We start from the raw sequence: 14,920 nt of genomic DNA on the forward strand, positions 1-14,920 counted from the left end.
CTTTGAACAGTGTGCCCCTTCATGGAGGTGGGGTTATGGTATGGGCAGGCATAAGCTACGGACAATGAACACAATTGCATTTGATCAAATGGCAATTTGAATGCACAGAGATATCGTGATGAGATCCTGAGGCCCATTGTCGTGCCATTCATCCTCCGCCATTACCTCATGTTTCAGCATGATAATGCACAGCCATGTCACAAGGATCTGTACACAATTCCTGGAAGCTGAAAATGTCCCAGTTCTTCCATGGCCTGCATACTCACCAGACATGTCACCCATTGAGCCTGTTTGGGATGCTCTGGATCGACGTGTGCGACAGCGTGTTCCAGTTCCCACCTATATCCAGCAACTTTGCATAGCCATTGAAGAGGAATGGGACAACATTCCACAGGCCACAATCAACAGCCTGATCAACTCTATGCGAAAGAGATGTGTCGCGCTGCATGAAGCAAATGGTGGTCACACCAGATACTGACTGGTTTCTAATCCACGCCCCTACCTTTTTTTGAAGGTATCTGTGACCAACAGATGCATATCTGTATTCCCAGTCATGTGAAACCCATAGATTGTGGCCTAATTTATTTATTTCAATTGACTGATGTCCTTATATGAACACATGTTGCGTTTATATTTTTGTTCAGTGTAATAATCCATTATTGACCAAGATCATATGGCCACACTTTTATACTTCAGAAGTTCTTTATAAGATACACTATATATACACAAAAGTATGCCGACACCCCCTTCAAATTAGTGGATTTGGCTATTTCAGCCACACCCGTTGCTGACAGGTGTATAAAATCCAGCACACAGCCATGCAATCTCCATAGACAAACATTGCCAGTAGAATGGCCTTACTGAAGAGCTCAGTGACTTTCAACGTGGCACCGTCATAGGATGCCACCTTTCCAACAAATCAGTTCCTCAAATTTCTGCCCTGCTAGAGCTAACCCGGTCAACTGTAAGTGCTGTTATTGTGAAGTGGAAACATCTAGGAGCAACAACGGCTCAGCCGAACACAGAACGGGACCACCGAGTGCTGAAGCGCGTAGCGCATAAAAATCGCCTGTCCTCGGTTGCAACACTCACTACCGAGTTCCAAACCACCTCTGGAAGCAACGTCAGCACAATAACTGTTAGTTGGGAGCTTCATGAAATGGGTTTCCATGGCCGAGCAGGCAGCCTCACACAAGCCTAAGATCACCATGCGCAATGCAAAGCGTCGGCTGGAGTGGTGTAAAGCTCACTTCCATTGGACTCTGGAGCAGTGGAAACGCATTCTCTGGAGTGACGCTTCACCATCTGGCAGTCCGACGGACGAATCTGGGTTTGGCGGATGCCAGGAGAACCCTACCTGCCCCAATGCATAGTGCCAACTGTAAAGTGTGGTGGAGGAGGAATAATGGTCTGGGCTGTTTTTCATAGTTCGGACTAGGCCCCTTAGTTCCAGTGAAGGGAAATCTTAACGCTACAGCATACAATGAAATTCTAGACGATTCTGTGCTTTCAACTTTGTGGCAACAGTTTTGGAAAGGCCCTTTCCTGTTTCAGCATGACAATGCCCCGTGCACAAACCGAGGTCCATACAGAAAGGGTTTGTCGAGATCGGTGTGGGAGAACTTGACTAGCCTGCACAGAATCCTGACCTCAACACCATCTAACACCTTTGGGATGAATTGGAACGATTGGAACGCAGACTACGAGCCAGGCCTAATCGCCCAACATCAGAGCCCGATCTCAATAATGCTCGTGGCTGAATGGAAGCAAGTCCCTGCAGAAATGTTCCAACATCTAGTGGAAAGCCTTCCCAGAAGAGTGGAGGCTGTTAAAGCAGCAAAGGGGAAACCAACTCCATATTAATGCCCATGATCTTGGAATGAGATGTTCGACGAGCAGGTGTCCACATACTTTTGGTCATGTAGTGTATGTATACACTACCGGTCAAATGTTTTAGAACACCTACTCATTCAAGGGTTTTTCTTAATTTTTTTGTAACTATTTTCTACATTGTAGAATAAGAGTAAAGACATCAAAACTATGAAATAACACATATGGAATCATGTAGTAACCAAAAAAAGTGTTAAACAAATCAAAATATATTTTTATATTTGATTCTTCAAATAGCCACCCTTTGCCTTGATGACAGCGTTGCACACTCTTGCCATTCTCTCAACCGGCTTCACCTGGAATGCTTTTCCAACAGCCTTGAAGGTGTTCCCACATATGCTGAGAACTTGTTGGCTGCTTTTCCTTCCCTCTGCGGTCCGACTCATCCCAAACCATCTCAATTTGGGTGAAGTCGGGGGATTGTGGAGGCCAGGTCATCTGATGCAGCACTCCATCACTCTCCTTCTTGTTAAAATAGCCCAAACCAGATGGGATGCCGTATCGCTGCAGCATGCTGTGGTAGCCATGCTGGTTAAGTGTGCCTTGAATTCTAAATAAATCACAGACAGTGTCACCAGCAAAGCACCCTCACACTATAACACCTCCTCCTCCATGCTTTACGGTGGGAAATACAAATGCGGAGATCATCCGTTCACCCACACTGCATCTCACAAAGACACAGCGGTTGGAACCAAAAATCTCCAATTTGGACTCCAGACCAAAGGACAAATTTCCACCGGCCTAATGTCCATTGCTCGTGTTTCTTGGCCCAAAAAGGCTCTTCTTCTTATTGGTGTCCTTTAGTAGTGGTTTCTTTGCAGCAATTCGATCACGAAGGCCTGATTCACACAGTCTCCTCTGAACAGTTGGTGTTGAGATGTGTCTGTTACTTGAACTCTGTGAAGCATTTATTTGGCCTACAATATCTGAGGCTGGTAACTCTAATGAACTTATCCTCTGCAGCAGAGGTAACTCTGGGTCTTTCATTCCTGTGGCGGTCCTCATGAGACACAGTTTCATCATAGCGCTTGATGGTTTTTGCAACTGCACTTGAAGAAACTTTCAAAGTTCTTGAAATGTTCCGTATTGACTGACCTTCATGTCTTAAAGTAATGATGCACTGTCGTTTCTCTTTTCTTATTTGAGCTGTTTTTGCCATAATATGGACTTGGTCTTTTACCAAATAGAGCTATCTTCTGTGTACCCCCCCTACCTTGTCACAACACAACTGATTGGCTCAAACGCATTAAGGAAAGCTTTTAAGAAGGCACACCTGTTAATTGAAATGCATTCCAGGTGACTACCTCATGAAGCTGTTTGAGAGAATGCCAAGAGTGTGCAAAGCTGTCATCAAGGCAAGGGGTGGCTACTTTGAAGAATCTAAAATCTAAAATAAATGTTGATTTGTTTAACACTTTTTTGGTTACTACATGATTCCATATGTGTTATTTCATAGTTTTGATGTCTTCACTATCATCCTACAATGTAGAAAATCGTAAAAATAAAGAAAAACCCTTGAATGAGTAGGTGTGTCCAAACTTTTGACTGGTACTGTATATATTCCACTTATCTCATGGCCTGTCATATGTTTAACAAACTTAGCTAATGTATTTACATCCTTCTAAATTCTACATAAACAGTATACACTCTATATTATGTAAATGTTGAATGGCAGCGTATGCAGGTGACCCAAGTTGTTGGGGGGGGGGGGGGGGGGGGACTGGCGGGAGTCCCCCATCTCGGCCTCTCCCGGTGGGAACAGCAGCTTTCTGAGGATGGAGGTGTAAAAGGGTCCAAAGACTGTGCAGTTAAAATGGACCATTCGCCCAAAGGCCATTCCCAGCTCTGCTAGCTCAGCACTCAGCAGCCTCAGAGCAGGGGACATTGATGGACTCCTTTTAGTGGGGCTTCCCTCCAGCATGGCCTGGAGGTAGCCCTGTACTCTCTCTCCTACAGTATGTGTCGGATGCAAAGAGAGAAATCAGCCTGCTGCATCGCCCATCTGACTTACATACCGTGCTAAACTGTACAACTGTATGGGACTCATAATTCTATCAATAAAGCTTCAATTGATCTCCACATATCTCAGGATAAACACAGTACTCATGCAATAGTTACTCTAGAATGCTGAAGCATTATCTTAAGAAGTACTTGGGAGGTCAGGTTTAGGTTGCCCCCGACTGGTGGCGACTGACCTATGAGAGTGCGGATGGGGTTGTTATCCTTTGCCTTGTCTGAGATCTGTCGCTTGAGCCCGTCTTCACTGTCCTGAGGCAGAGCTGGTCCTCCCTGTGTGATCAGAGCCTCCTTCACCTGCACAAGCACCTGCTCCCCCAGCCCCAGCAACGCCCCCTGCAGGTCAAAGTCACTGAGCGCACGAGAGAGACTGGTGTCAAACATCCATTCAGAACGGCTGCAGGATAAGGATTTACGTAACTCTCACAATCGATTGTCCTTACTGTATAATTGTTTTAGTTTTTTTGTTACGTTAACTATGAGCTATTTCTCGAGCCTGTAGAATCGAGGGTTTGTTGCATATGTTTACACAGCAGGAGTTAAGCGCTTGTCAACTTCCATGTTCTGTTAAACATTACCTGTGCCCAGAGACAGCCAGTAAATCCCCCCAACTCTTACCTGTTGTGACTGCCCTCCAGCAGGGCAGTGATGGTCTGCTTGAGTTTACATACAAACCCCTGCGAAGAAAAAACAGTGGCCCCACACTGTGTGCTGTTCAACAGCAGAACTGATGCCTGTAGAACCAGTAGGCTCAGTCTCTGTTCCAGTACCTCCAAGCGGGCTCTGTCCATCAGAACTGTCTGTGGAGGGAGAGGAGAAATTTGAACATGAGCTACTATAACTAATTTTTACCATTGATATGTGGGGGTGAAACCGCAGGGAATTATTGTAGGGTAATCTCAGTCTATTGTCATTTCCTTGTTAAAAATTGCTTCAACCACCTTCTTCCTGGATTAGATTCGCCACTAAACTGCATGAACTGTCAATATGCTTATTATGCCACTATGAAGACAGAACCAAGCGGGGTCCTGTTGTTTGATTACCTCAGGGTAGGTCTGGTTGTTGGGGTCCCAGCTCAGCAGACGCAGGTAAGCCCTGTTCAGAACGAATGTAGGACTGACTGGACCACGTGGCCTGGGAGTCCCAGGGTCAAGGTCGGACTGGGCACTGACCGATGCCTACTCTTGTCCTGCCACCTGAAGCCAAACAGTGGTATTGTCCAGGAACACTGGTTAGAAAGGTTTATTAAATTACTTTGAAACCAGTAAAATAAACAACAAAAAAGGAGCATGTCAGGAGCATGTCAGATTTGACAGGACTGAAATGCTTTTAAGTGTAGATTTATTCTAAGAACCTTGTCTCACTCACCTGGCTGCTTCAACAGGATCTCCTGGAACTTGGCTTGCTCGTACTGGACAGCCTGCTGCAAAAGATGAGGCCTGAGGCTCTGAACAGTAAAGTTGACCATGTCTGCCTTAATCAGGCCAAGGACTCGGAAGATCACCCTGTTAGTCAGGAAAGGAAAATATTTCTTAGCATCATACCATAAGTAGGCCTAGGTCCATTACCGGACATGTGTGGACCATACCCAGGGTAATTATGATTAGAGCAGTGGAGGCTGCTGAGAGTGGAATGGCTCATAATAATGGCTGGAATGGAGCAAATGGAATGGCATCAAACCATGTGTTTGATGCATTTGATACCATTCCACCTACTCCGCTCCAGCCATTACCACGAGCCCGTCCTCCCCAATTAAGGTGCCACCAACCTCCTGTGGATTAGAGGAATATTCTGGGAAGGAGCTTCTGAGAGTTGAACTATTTTGAGATTGTCTTTCACAAGGTAACTTGGTTACATTTCAATATCTGACATGATACATATACTTTTTTTTTAACCGTAAAATGAGCTCATTGAGTCTCTCTCTCACTTGAGGAGCTCCACTGGGTCCGAGAGGTCCTGATCTTTGGGTCTCGTATAGGGGCACACAGGGAGGCCATGGTATTGATGATGTAGCCTGACAGTCTTTGCAGGTCCAGGGCCCCATGATCTGCCTGCTGCTGGATCAGATCCAGAACCTCCTCCACCTGGGCCCTCAGATGCACATTGCCTGGCAGGAGCAGGGACAGCATGGACTGACCACACAGGGGACAACCACACAGTGGGTCACTTAAATTAACATCTAGTTGTTCTTACTTTTTCACTGTCAATGCTGAGAAACTGAGAGAAGGAGGGTACATTACCATACTTACAGTTTTTACCTCTTGTAGCAGAATGACTACATGGGTATAGTCTGGAGGGCTGCATAAAAGCTGCTCACGAAGACAGTCCCAGAAAGCACGGTGAACTATGTCATTCACTCTCCCTTCCAAGCTAAAAGGAAATGAAAAACAATCTGTTATTTCAAAGTGACTGAAATTATTATTTACACAGGAATTGTGTGTGTTTCATAGCTTGTCTTCTTATCTGTCTTTGGGTTGGCTGTTCTGTCTGAAGATGAAGTCTCTGTTGCTCACTATCTCATGTGCAATTCTCCAAATCCATCATATCTGAGAGTGAGGCTTTGGGAGGGCTCCCTGGAGCATGGACACACACATACACACAGAGAGAGAGAGAGAGAGAGAGAGAGAGAGAGAGAGAGATACAGTGGCTTGCGAAAGTATTCACACCCCTTGGCATTTTTCCTATTTCGATGCCTTACAACCTGGAATTAAAATTGATTTTTGGGGGGTTTGTATCATTTGATTTACACAACATGCCTACCACTTTGAAGATGCAAAATATTTTTTGGGGTGAAACAAACAAGAAATAAGACAAAAAAACAGAAAACTTGAGCGTGCATAACTATTCACTCCCCCAAAGTCAATACTTTGTAGAGCTACCTTTTGCAGCAATTACAGCTGCAAGTCTCTTGGGGTATGTCTCTATAAGCTTGGCACATCTAGCCACTGGGATTTTTGCCCATTCTTCAAGGGAAAACTGCTCCAGCTCCTTCAAGTTGGATGGGTTCCGCTGGTGTACAGCAATCTTTAAGTCATACCACAGATTCTCAATTGGATTGAGGTCTGGGCATTGACTAGGCCATTCCAATACATTTAAATGTTTCCCCTTAAACCACTCGAGTGTTGCTTTAGCAGTATGCTTAGGGTCATTGTCCTGCTGTAATGTGAACCTCTGTCCCAGTCTCAGATCTCTGGAAGATTGAAACAGGTTTCCCTCAAGAATTTCCCTGTATTTAGCACCATCCATCTTTCCTTCAATTCTTTCCCATTCCCTGCCGATGAAAAACATCCCCACAGCATGATGCTGCCACCACCATGCTTCACCGTGGATGGTGTTATCGGGGTGATGAGAGGTGTTGGGTTTGCGCCAGACATAGCGTTTTCCTTGATGGCCAAAAAGCTCAATTGTAGTCTCATCTGACCAGAGTACCTTAATAATAAATAATAATAATAATAATATGCCATTTAGCAGACGCTTTTATCCAAAGCGACTTACAGTCATGCGTGCATACATTTTTGTGTATGGGTGGTCCCGGGGATCGAACCCACTACCTTGGCATTACAAGCGCCGTGCTCTACCAGTTGAGCTACAGAGGACCACACCTTCTTCCATATGTTTGGGGAGTCTCCCACATGCCTTTTGGCGAACACCAAACGTGTTTGCTTATTTCTTTCTTTAAGCAATGGCTTTTTTCTGGCCACTCTTCCGTAAAGCCCAGCTCTGTGGAGTGTACGGCTTAAAGTGGTCCTATGGACAGATACTGCAATCTCCGCTGTGGAGCTTTGCAGCTCCTTCAGGGTTATCTTTGTTGCCTCTCCGATTAATGCCCTCCTTGCCTGGACTGTGAGTTTTGGTGGGCGGCCCTCTCTTGGCAGGTTTGTTGTGGTGCAATATTTTTCCATTTTTTAAATAATGGATTTAATGGCGCTCCGTGGGATGTTCCAAGTTTCTGATATTTTCTTATAACCCAACCCTGATCTGTACTTCTCCACAACTTTGTCCCTGACCTGTTTGGAGAGCTCCTTGGTCTTCATGGTGCCCCTTGCTTAGTGGTGTTGCAGACTCTGGGGCCTTTCAGAACAGGTGTATATATACACTGAGATCATGTGACAGATCATGTGACACTTAGATTGCACACAGGTGGACTTTATTTAACTAATTGTGACTTCTGATGGTAATTGGTTGCACCAGATCTTATTTAGGGGCTTCATAGCAAAGGGGGTGAATACATATGCACACACCACTTTTCCGTTATTATTTTTTAGAAACAAGTTATTTTTTTCATTTCACTATTTTGTGTATGTCCATGACATGAAATCCAAATAAAAATCCATTTAAATTACAGGTTGTAATGCAACAAAATAGGAAAAACGCCAAGGGGGATGAATACTTTTGCAAGGCACTTAGATTGCACACAGGTGGACTTTAACTAATTATTAGATACAGAGACCAAGAGAGAGTGAGTGAGAGAGGGAGAGAAGTAAACTAAACTTATTACACTATGAATACCAACAAAATCACATAATATGAATCTATAGGCTACCAATGATAGGAAAATAATGAGTGCATACCTGTTGGGGAGTCAAGTTTCTGGAGACAAGGCACATCACAGCGTGTTGCCTCCCCCTCCTCGATTGGGTTTGCATTCTGCATGACTAGACCAATCAAAATAAAGTCATTGTTGTCTCATAATATCAATCGTCTCTTACACCTTTTGTCTGGAATGCATTCACCATCAACAAAACGGGGTATAATTTCATACTGCATTTTGGTTAGCTTATTAAACTATCAGAGAACCAAACTCACTTACCAACACTTTTGTTGAGTCTTCAGATAACGTTTGTAAATCAGTGTAAAGTTGTAAATTATACGCACACGATAAAATGCAACTGTGTAGCACATGAATGTATCAGGGATGTGTATTTACTACAATGTAACATCAGCGCAATAAAGTTTAAATCGGACCAAACCATTGCAAGTGCGGGAGACTTTATGCTTAAAGGTTTTATATGTAGTAATCATACTACAAATCTATACGCTGTGCATACATATTTGAAATATGTAACTGTTTATCAATTTAACATACCCAAAATGGCCAAACGTTTTATGTTCTGGTTTCACGCTCAATATTTGACACAACAGAGGGGCGTGCGGTGTGCTCTTACAGTTCAGCCCCGAGACCGTGAGATCCTACAGAAATGTTTTGAAAATTAGGAATGGTACGAAGTACTACAAAGTTCGCCTTTATGTATTTTGTTACCAGGGAAAAACAATAAAGCGAGCACGTGTAGTGTGCTGTTTTAAAGTTCTCTCTGAAGTGAAATAGATGGAAACCGTCAAAACAACCGGAATTGTCCATATTGAGTCTGTTTTTTAATTTGTTAAAGCACACAAGAGGTCTGAACCCTGGTTTGAATGTCTATGGTGTGATCATACCATGGCACTTAGAAGTGATTGACATATGAGTAGGCCTACACTAAAAGCAAAGCCACAGACCACACATTACTTTTTGAGTGGTAGGAAAGGAATCGCAAATATCTAACTAGAGGGACTAAAATAATCCCAAATCACTGATAAATTCCTCCTGCGCACTGAATGGTAACATTCATCTGCCACATATCCTACAAATTCAGTCGCATACATTATCAAAACTAAATAGACTTGGAAGCAGCCACTATTACATTTTTCAATACACCAACATATTCAAACCCACTGTACTTCAATTGTTGTACAAGCACTACCCTTTAAGCACCACTAGAGGACAGGCTAAATTTGTGACAAAATAATACAGATAAATATGTTACCATGTACTTACACTGTAATACATGCCCATGTAATAATGATACAAGACAACAGGAAGGAAGGAGGATCTTTCAGAGTTCTGGAGACAACTGCAATCCACCCAAAGGACCATGTGCGATCAGTGAAGCTACTGGTCTTGCTACTGTACTGAACATGCCATAGTATCAAACTCAAGCAAATATAGATTTGAACACAAAATGAATAAAACAAATACAACTTTGACTATGTTGCAGATTTATCATTGAAAAATGTTACGTAACAAATTCAGTTATTTGATAAATACAGGCATTTGACAAAGCATCTCAAACAAATAATTAAAAAACACAATTGACCATTCATCACAAGCAGACAAGATTTTTTATTTTATTTTTTTAACATTAAAAAGACACCTTCCCCAAGCCATGATATTTACATGTTTGCATATTTCAAAATACTTAACCATTTTCATATAAAACATTATGGATAACTTAAAAGCAAATACAGGCATGTTAATTCCTTACAGGTAGCTTTAGACTCATACAGAACTGACAACTCACCAAACCAAACGTTTTAATTTCAAACCCAATCAAGTCATTTTGGTTGTATTAATTGAAACTAAGGAGAAGAGAACCAATCATTTTAAGTGCTAGTGGAATAAAAGAGGTATGATGGTGAACATCCACAGTGAGTTCCTTGAGATGTGCGTCTTTTCAGCCTTGTGGTCAACCCATAGATAGTATGGGTCAACCCTACAGTCATAGAAGACCTCACAGGATGTGAAATCTGACCCAGGAATAAATAAGGTATGGCATGATGTCTTGGTGAATCACATTTGGAAAGAAGATTGTGTGTCTAAGCCAGCAAAATGTACAGGGAAAGTATTGATTTTGTACATGAAAGCAAAATCAATGTCACAAAGTAACAGCGTAAACTGCTCTGAGCACAGTGAAATGCCATGCAGTGTATGTGTATGGTTGGTGATCATTATGAAATGGAGCTTAGCATCTGTTGTATAAGACTCAAACTGGTGACTGTCTTACAGGCTTTCATTTGTTCCCTGACAAACATACTGTACATGTACGGCTGTCAATAACATCAGATCAGCACCAAAATAAACATACCACGTATGCAGTCAATGATAATTAAATTCACAATTATACTTCAGGAGAAAGTAATTCAGATATACCCACATATCTCATTTCCTACAGGCTCAAATATATCCTTGCAGTGCTTTTAGCACTATTTGTGCCATTCCTCCTAACGCAATCAGTCCATTAAAGTATTTTCCTGACAACCAAGGGGATGAACAGTTGTCTATCTATCCATCTGTCTGCAGGCCATGGATAAATGTACCATGAAGGAGCCAATCCAAAGGTGGGATGAAAGATGGTAGTGCAGAGTTAAGGTAGTCATCAGTGCGATGGCGACATGTTTAATCTTGTCCCAGAGTATGACTCCTTCCCACCAAACACAGACTAACATGCACTCATACGCACACAGACATACAACAAACACACACATGCACACATATCAGCACCATATCAACCCATCATGGCTAAGAGTCTTTGAGTATATTGATGCTTGCGTAGATCTTAAGTGCAGGTCCCAGTTTAATGTTCATGGCGCTCATAAGGTGGTCCTCTTTCAGTAGGAGCATGGCCTGCCCGTCTATCTCCTGAGAGCGGAACTCATCTGCTATCTCCTGGCAGCCTAGGAACAACAAGCCAGTGAACCAGTTAAATAATGACCTAATGTCAAAGACAAGCATGAACACTGTCTACATAAGACAATCCACTGAGGAATTAATCAACTTGATTAATCCCCCAGAGGGGAAATAAGCTTACTATCATCACAACATCATACCTACAGAAGAATATAGTTATGGTGTAGGCCTATCTAAATACTGTATTTATGAGACTGACCTGGAAGGGAGCGGATGAACTCGTATACTTCCTCCACATTCCACTTGGTGGGGTTGTTGGGCAGGAAGTGCTGAGTGAGGAGAGGCAACTCTCGACTCCGGGGGGCCTCCTGGTCCGAGCCTCTCCCTGCCAGGTGTGACACCGCCTGGGGTGCTGGGGGCCCTGAGCTGGCTTCTGACAGGGGCGACGGAGGCTCCTCATAGCTGGACATGTCAGAGCAGGGGCTGGAGTCTTCCTGGCTGGGTTGGGAGGGAAGGGGGTAGGGCACTGAATCCCCCTGGGTCTGCTGAGGCATAGGGGACAGCTTCTGAAACACAAAACCCATGATAATCAGCTCTGGTGTCACTGAGGGGAGCATGTTCGTTCACAGAGGAGCTGTGATGTCAGTGGAGAAGTAGGAGAGGATCTTACCCGCTTCTTAGGCTCGATACTCTGGTGGCCGCTGTTGTGTGACCTGTGCCAGCGGTTGGATGTTTTGCTCCTTTCTGGATGGAAAAGGCCTATCCGCTTTCTGCAACCAACATTATACCTGTTCCACAAGGATAATAGTTATGGCCACTCCCATCCCTCGACAACACTACTGAGGAGCTCTGACCCTGAGGGATTTAACCCACTCAAAGCATCTAAACATATTCTACATCTATCTACATTGCTTTCGGTTTGGGGTTTTAGGCTGGGTTTCTGTATAAGCACTTTGTGACATCTGCTGATGTAAAAAGGGCTTTATGAATACATTTGATTGATTAGAAATGGCCCACCAAATGTGAATTACCTTTTCGCACACACCATGGAACAAAACCGTTTTGACCCCTTGAATTTGTAGGCAAAGTCCACCCAGCCACAGAATTCACAGCTCAGTTTGGGGGAATCTGAATCCTCTTGGTCTTTTAATTCTGTGTGCAAATCAAAATAATTCCATTAAAGATCAACATCTCTTACATTGTTATGAAGCTGTAGCATTTAGAAAGTCCATCATTGGGTTGCTTGCCAAATAGGATGGCATCAATCACTCCATACATGACCTCCCTTACCTTGAGGGGTCAGCTCCTCTGTCTCCGAGTCTGTGGTGTTGGTGGGGTTACTAACAGGAGTCTTGTCAGGGTCAGAGGAGAGCTGCTCATGCAACTTCTTTGGGCTGTCCATCATCACAGGCAACCGCTCAATCTGGGGAAGACAAAGTGTGATGGCTTAATGGCAATCTTTCCAAGCTATGACAGCAATACAATGGCAAACTAACAATGCTGTGTCCATAAGCTATAATAAAGCCTGTGTAGCAAACATCCACTAGGAAACAAGGAGTTGTTAATTGATAAGCCAAATAGGCACAGTCACTCAAGTGTGTGTATATCAACATTTTACTCCCCACCTCAGAATGATAACACTGTTAATGGTGGTCTTAACATCTGTGTGCCTTCTTTCACAGACATCTCTGTATGGAACAACATGACTACAGTAGGCTATTAGAATTTATGACCAAGGTAAACAATAGTAAGGCATTGCCCTTTGTCATTGCTTAGCACAGAGAGTGTGGTTGCATGATTGTTTGTTGCTAATAGGAACATGCCCCTGTGGGAAACCACTCAAGATAGTGGCATGTTGTTTACTCCTAGCTGCTAAGGAGTAGCATGGGAGAAGGCACTTACAGGAAAGGGTTCAGCTCCCTCCTGGATGACAAAGCCCTCGATGACGTGGGTGAGGACCTGGGGCTTGACGATGGCCTGGGGTGGCTTGTTCTCCCCATTCTGTGGGATGCTGCCAGTCAAAGTTGGTGCCTCATTCTCAATTCCTGAGGTCATGGCTGGAGGCGCAGTCCCAGGTGCAGCATTCACCCTGTTGGTAGTAGTGACTCCTGCCAATGACATTTACATTTACATTTTAGTCATTTAGCAGACGCTCTTATCCAGAGCGACTTACAGTTAGTGATGGCATACATCTTTTTTTTCATACTGGCCCCCCGTGGGAATCGAACCATGCTGTACAAGGGGCCTGCTGCTTTAACGAAAAATTAAAGCAGTAGATAACTCATTGCATCATTCAATGATCTGGCCCACATGTGTACTCAATGTTTTAGAATTGATTCATTTCACTTAATAAATAAAATATTATTTCACAGTGTGTACTACTATGGTCTACTCTAGTCATTCAAGTACTGAAGTAAATTTACATCATATATCGATCATCCACCTGCCAAATAATGTGCAACGGGCCCACTCCATTACCAAGCGTTTGTAATGCCACTCACTAGATGCGCATTAGTTGCTGATGTAAATTGATCACGATATCTAAATATTAAATGAAAAACGGCTGTCAAAAGTAATTAGATTCCAAAAAGGCGCACTCGTAATTGACAGATCGACCACTTGTTTGTAATTTCCAAAGCATAGATACAAGTATGGCTACCGTAATCGAGTAGTAGCCTACGCATGAAAACAGCAAACGCTTCCGAGGCTGTTTGCAACAATGTTACAAACCTTCAAAGTAATGATAAAGTTCAACAACTGTTCCATTTCAAAAGGGAAATAAGAATTGGCTCACCAAAATTCTTCCTGCCGCTTCATATGCGCTTTTATCCGATTCAATACACAAGCACGCGCTATCGCCTGCCTCTCTCTTTGAAAGCTATAGTTGACTAGAGTCAACTGTACTACAAAGCACGCAATACAGAGCAGAGACGCTCGCTCGATCCAGCCCTGCACCAATGGTAAGAGGCGGGCAGCATAGAATAATGAAATACTTCAATAAGGTACCGCCCTCTCATTTTCCTTAATAGACATGTACTCTGCGTTTATACTCCACAGATGAAAATAAAAACACTTCACTCATGTTGACTGACACATTTCTGGCTCTTCTCATGTCCATAATCTCAGCCCTGCAAATGCACAGGGCTCAAGTCTATCTGAGCAACTATTGACATACAGGAACCACTCTTTAGTCTTTATACAAATGCAGGTCCAGTGACCCAACGTAGCATAAAATTCCACAATTGCAAAATAAACCTTAAATTATCTTTATAAGGTAACATACTACAGAATACTGCACCAAATATGGTTTAAGTAAGCACAATAAATACCAGGGACTCCATTAAAACCAGGAGCAGTTGGCTATTCTGCAACTTTGGGTTATGTTCAAACACTCAGCAGGCTCTGAATGTGTTGCAATCTGGTCCAAGCAAGAGCCAGAGGTCCTGCAGGCCTGCCTCTCTATTTTTAGACATCAAAGTTGACCCTTTCTGTTTATTTTGAATCTCAGTGGCAAGCGGAGCACCGCGACTATGCATTCACACCCAAGCACTGGTCATAAAAAAAGAGCCT

At 43.4% G+C, this 14,920-nt stretch overlaps 1 protein-coding gene and 1 pseudogene across 3 annotated transcripts in view; both read right to left on the reverse strand.

Annotated features, from left to right (window-relative positions):
- Positions 1-3,538: 3,538 nt before the first annotated feature.
- LOC311133972 (T-complex protein 11-like protein 2) lies at positions 3,539-8,559 on the reverse strand (annotated as a pseudogene). Its single transcript has 9 exons — positions 8,478-8,559; positions 6,370-6,479; positions 6,156-6,276; positions 5,834-6,038; positions 5,275-5,411; positions 4,950-5,134; positions 4,525-4,706; positions 4,086-4,258; positions 3,539-3,840 (listed from the first exon to the last, which is right to left on the reverse strand). The product of its transcript is annotated as a T-complex protein 11-like protein 2 (transcript).
- A 1,368-nt stretch (positions 8,560-9,927) lies between these two features.
- Positions 9,928-14,920, reverse strand: part of LOC311133833 (polyhomeotic-like protein 2) — a 43,524-nt gene continuing 38,531 nt past the window's right edge. For both annotated transcript variants that reach the window (XM_084167428.1, XM_084167429.1), the window contains exons 10-15: positions 13,253-13,458; positions 12,641-12,773; positions 12,382-12,502; positions 12,021-12,138; positions 11,610-11,916; positions 9,928-11,397 (exon numbers count right to left, since the gene is read on the reverse strand). In XM_084167428.1, coding sequence (XP_084023554.1) covers positions 11,243-11,397; positions 11,610-11,916; positions 12,021-12,138; positions 12,382-12,502; positions 12,641-12,773; positions 13,253-13,458 — 1,040 coding nt within the window. In that variant the 3' untranslated portion in view covers positions 9,928-11,242. The remainder of the gene's footprint in view (positions 11,398-11,609; positions 11,917-12,020; positions 12,139-12,381; positions 12,503-12,640; positions 12,774-13,252; positions 13,459-14,920) is intronic.

Source organism: Coregonus lavaretus (assembly GCF_964263955.1).
Source record: "Coregonus lavaretus genome assembly, chromosome: 8".
Taxonomy (NCBI): domain Eukaryota; kingdom Metazoa; phylum Chordata; class Actinopteri; order Salmoniformes; family Salmonidae; genus Coregonus; species Coregonus lavaretus.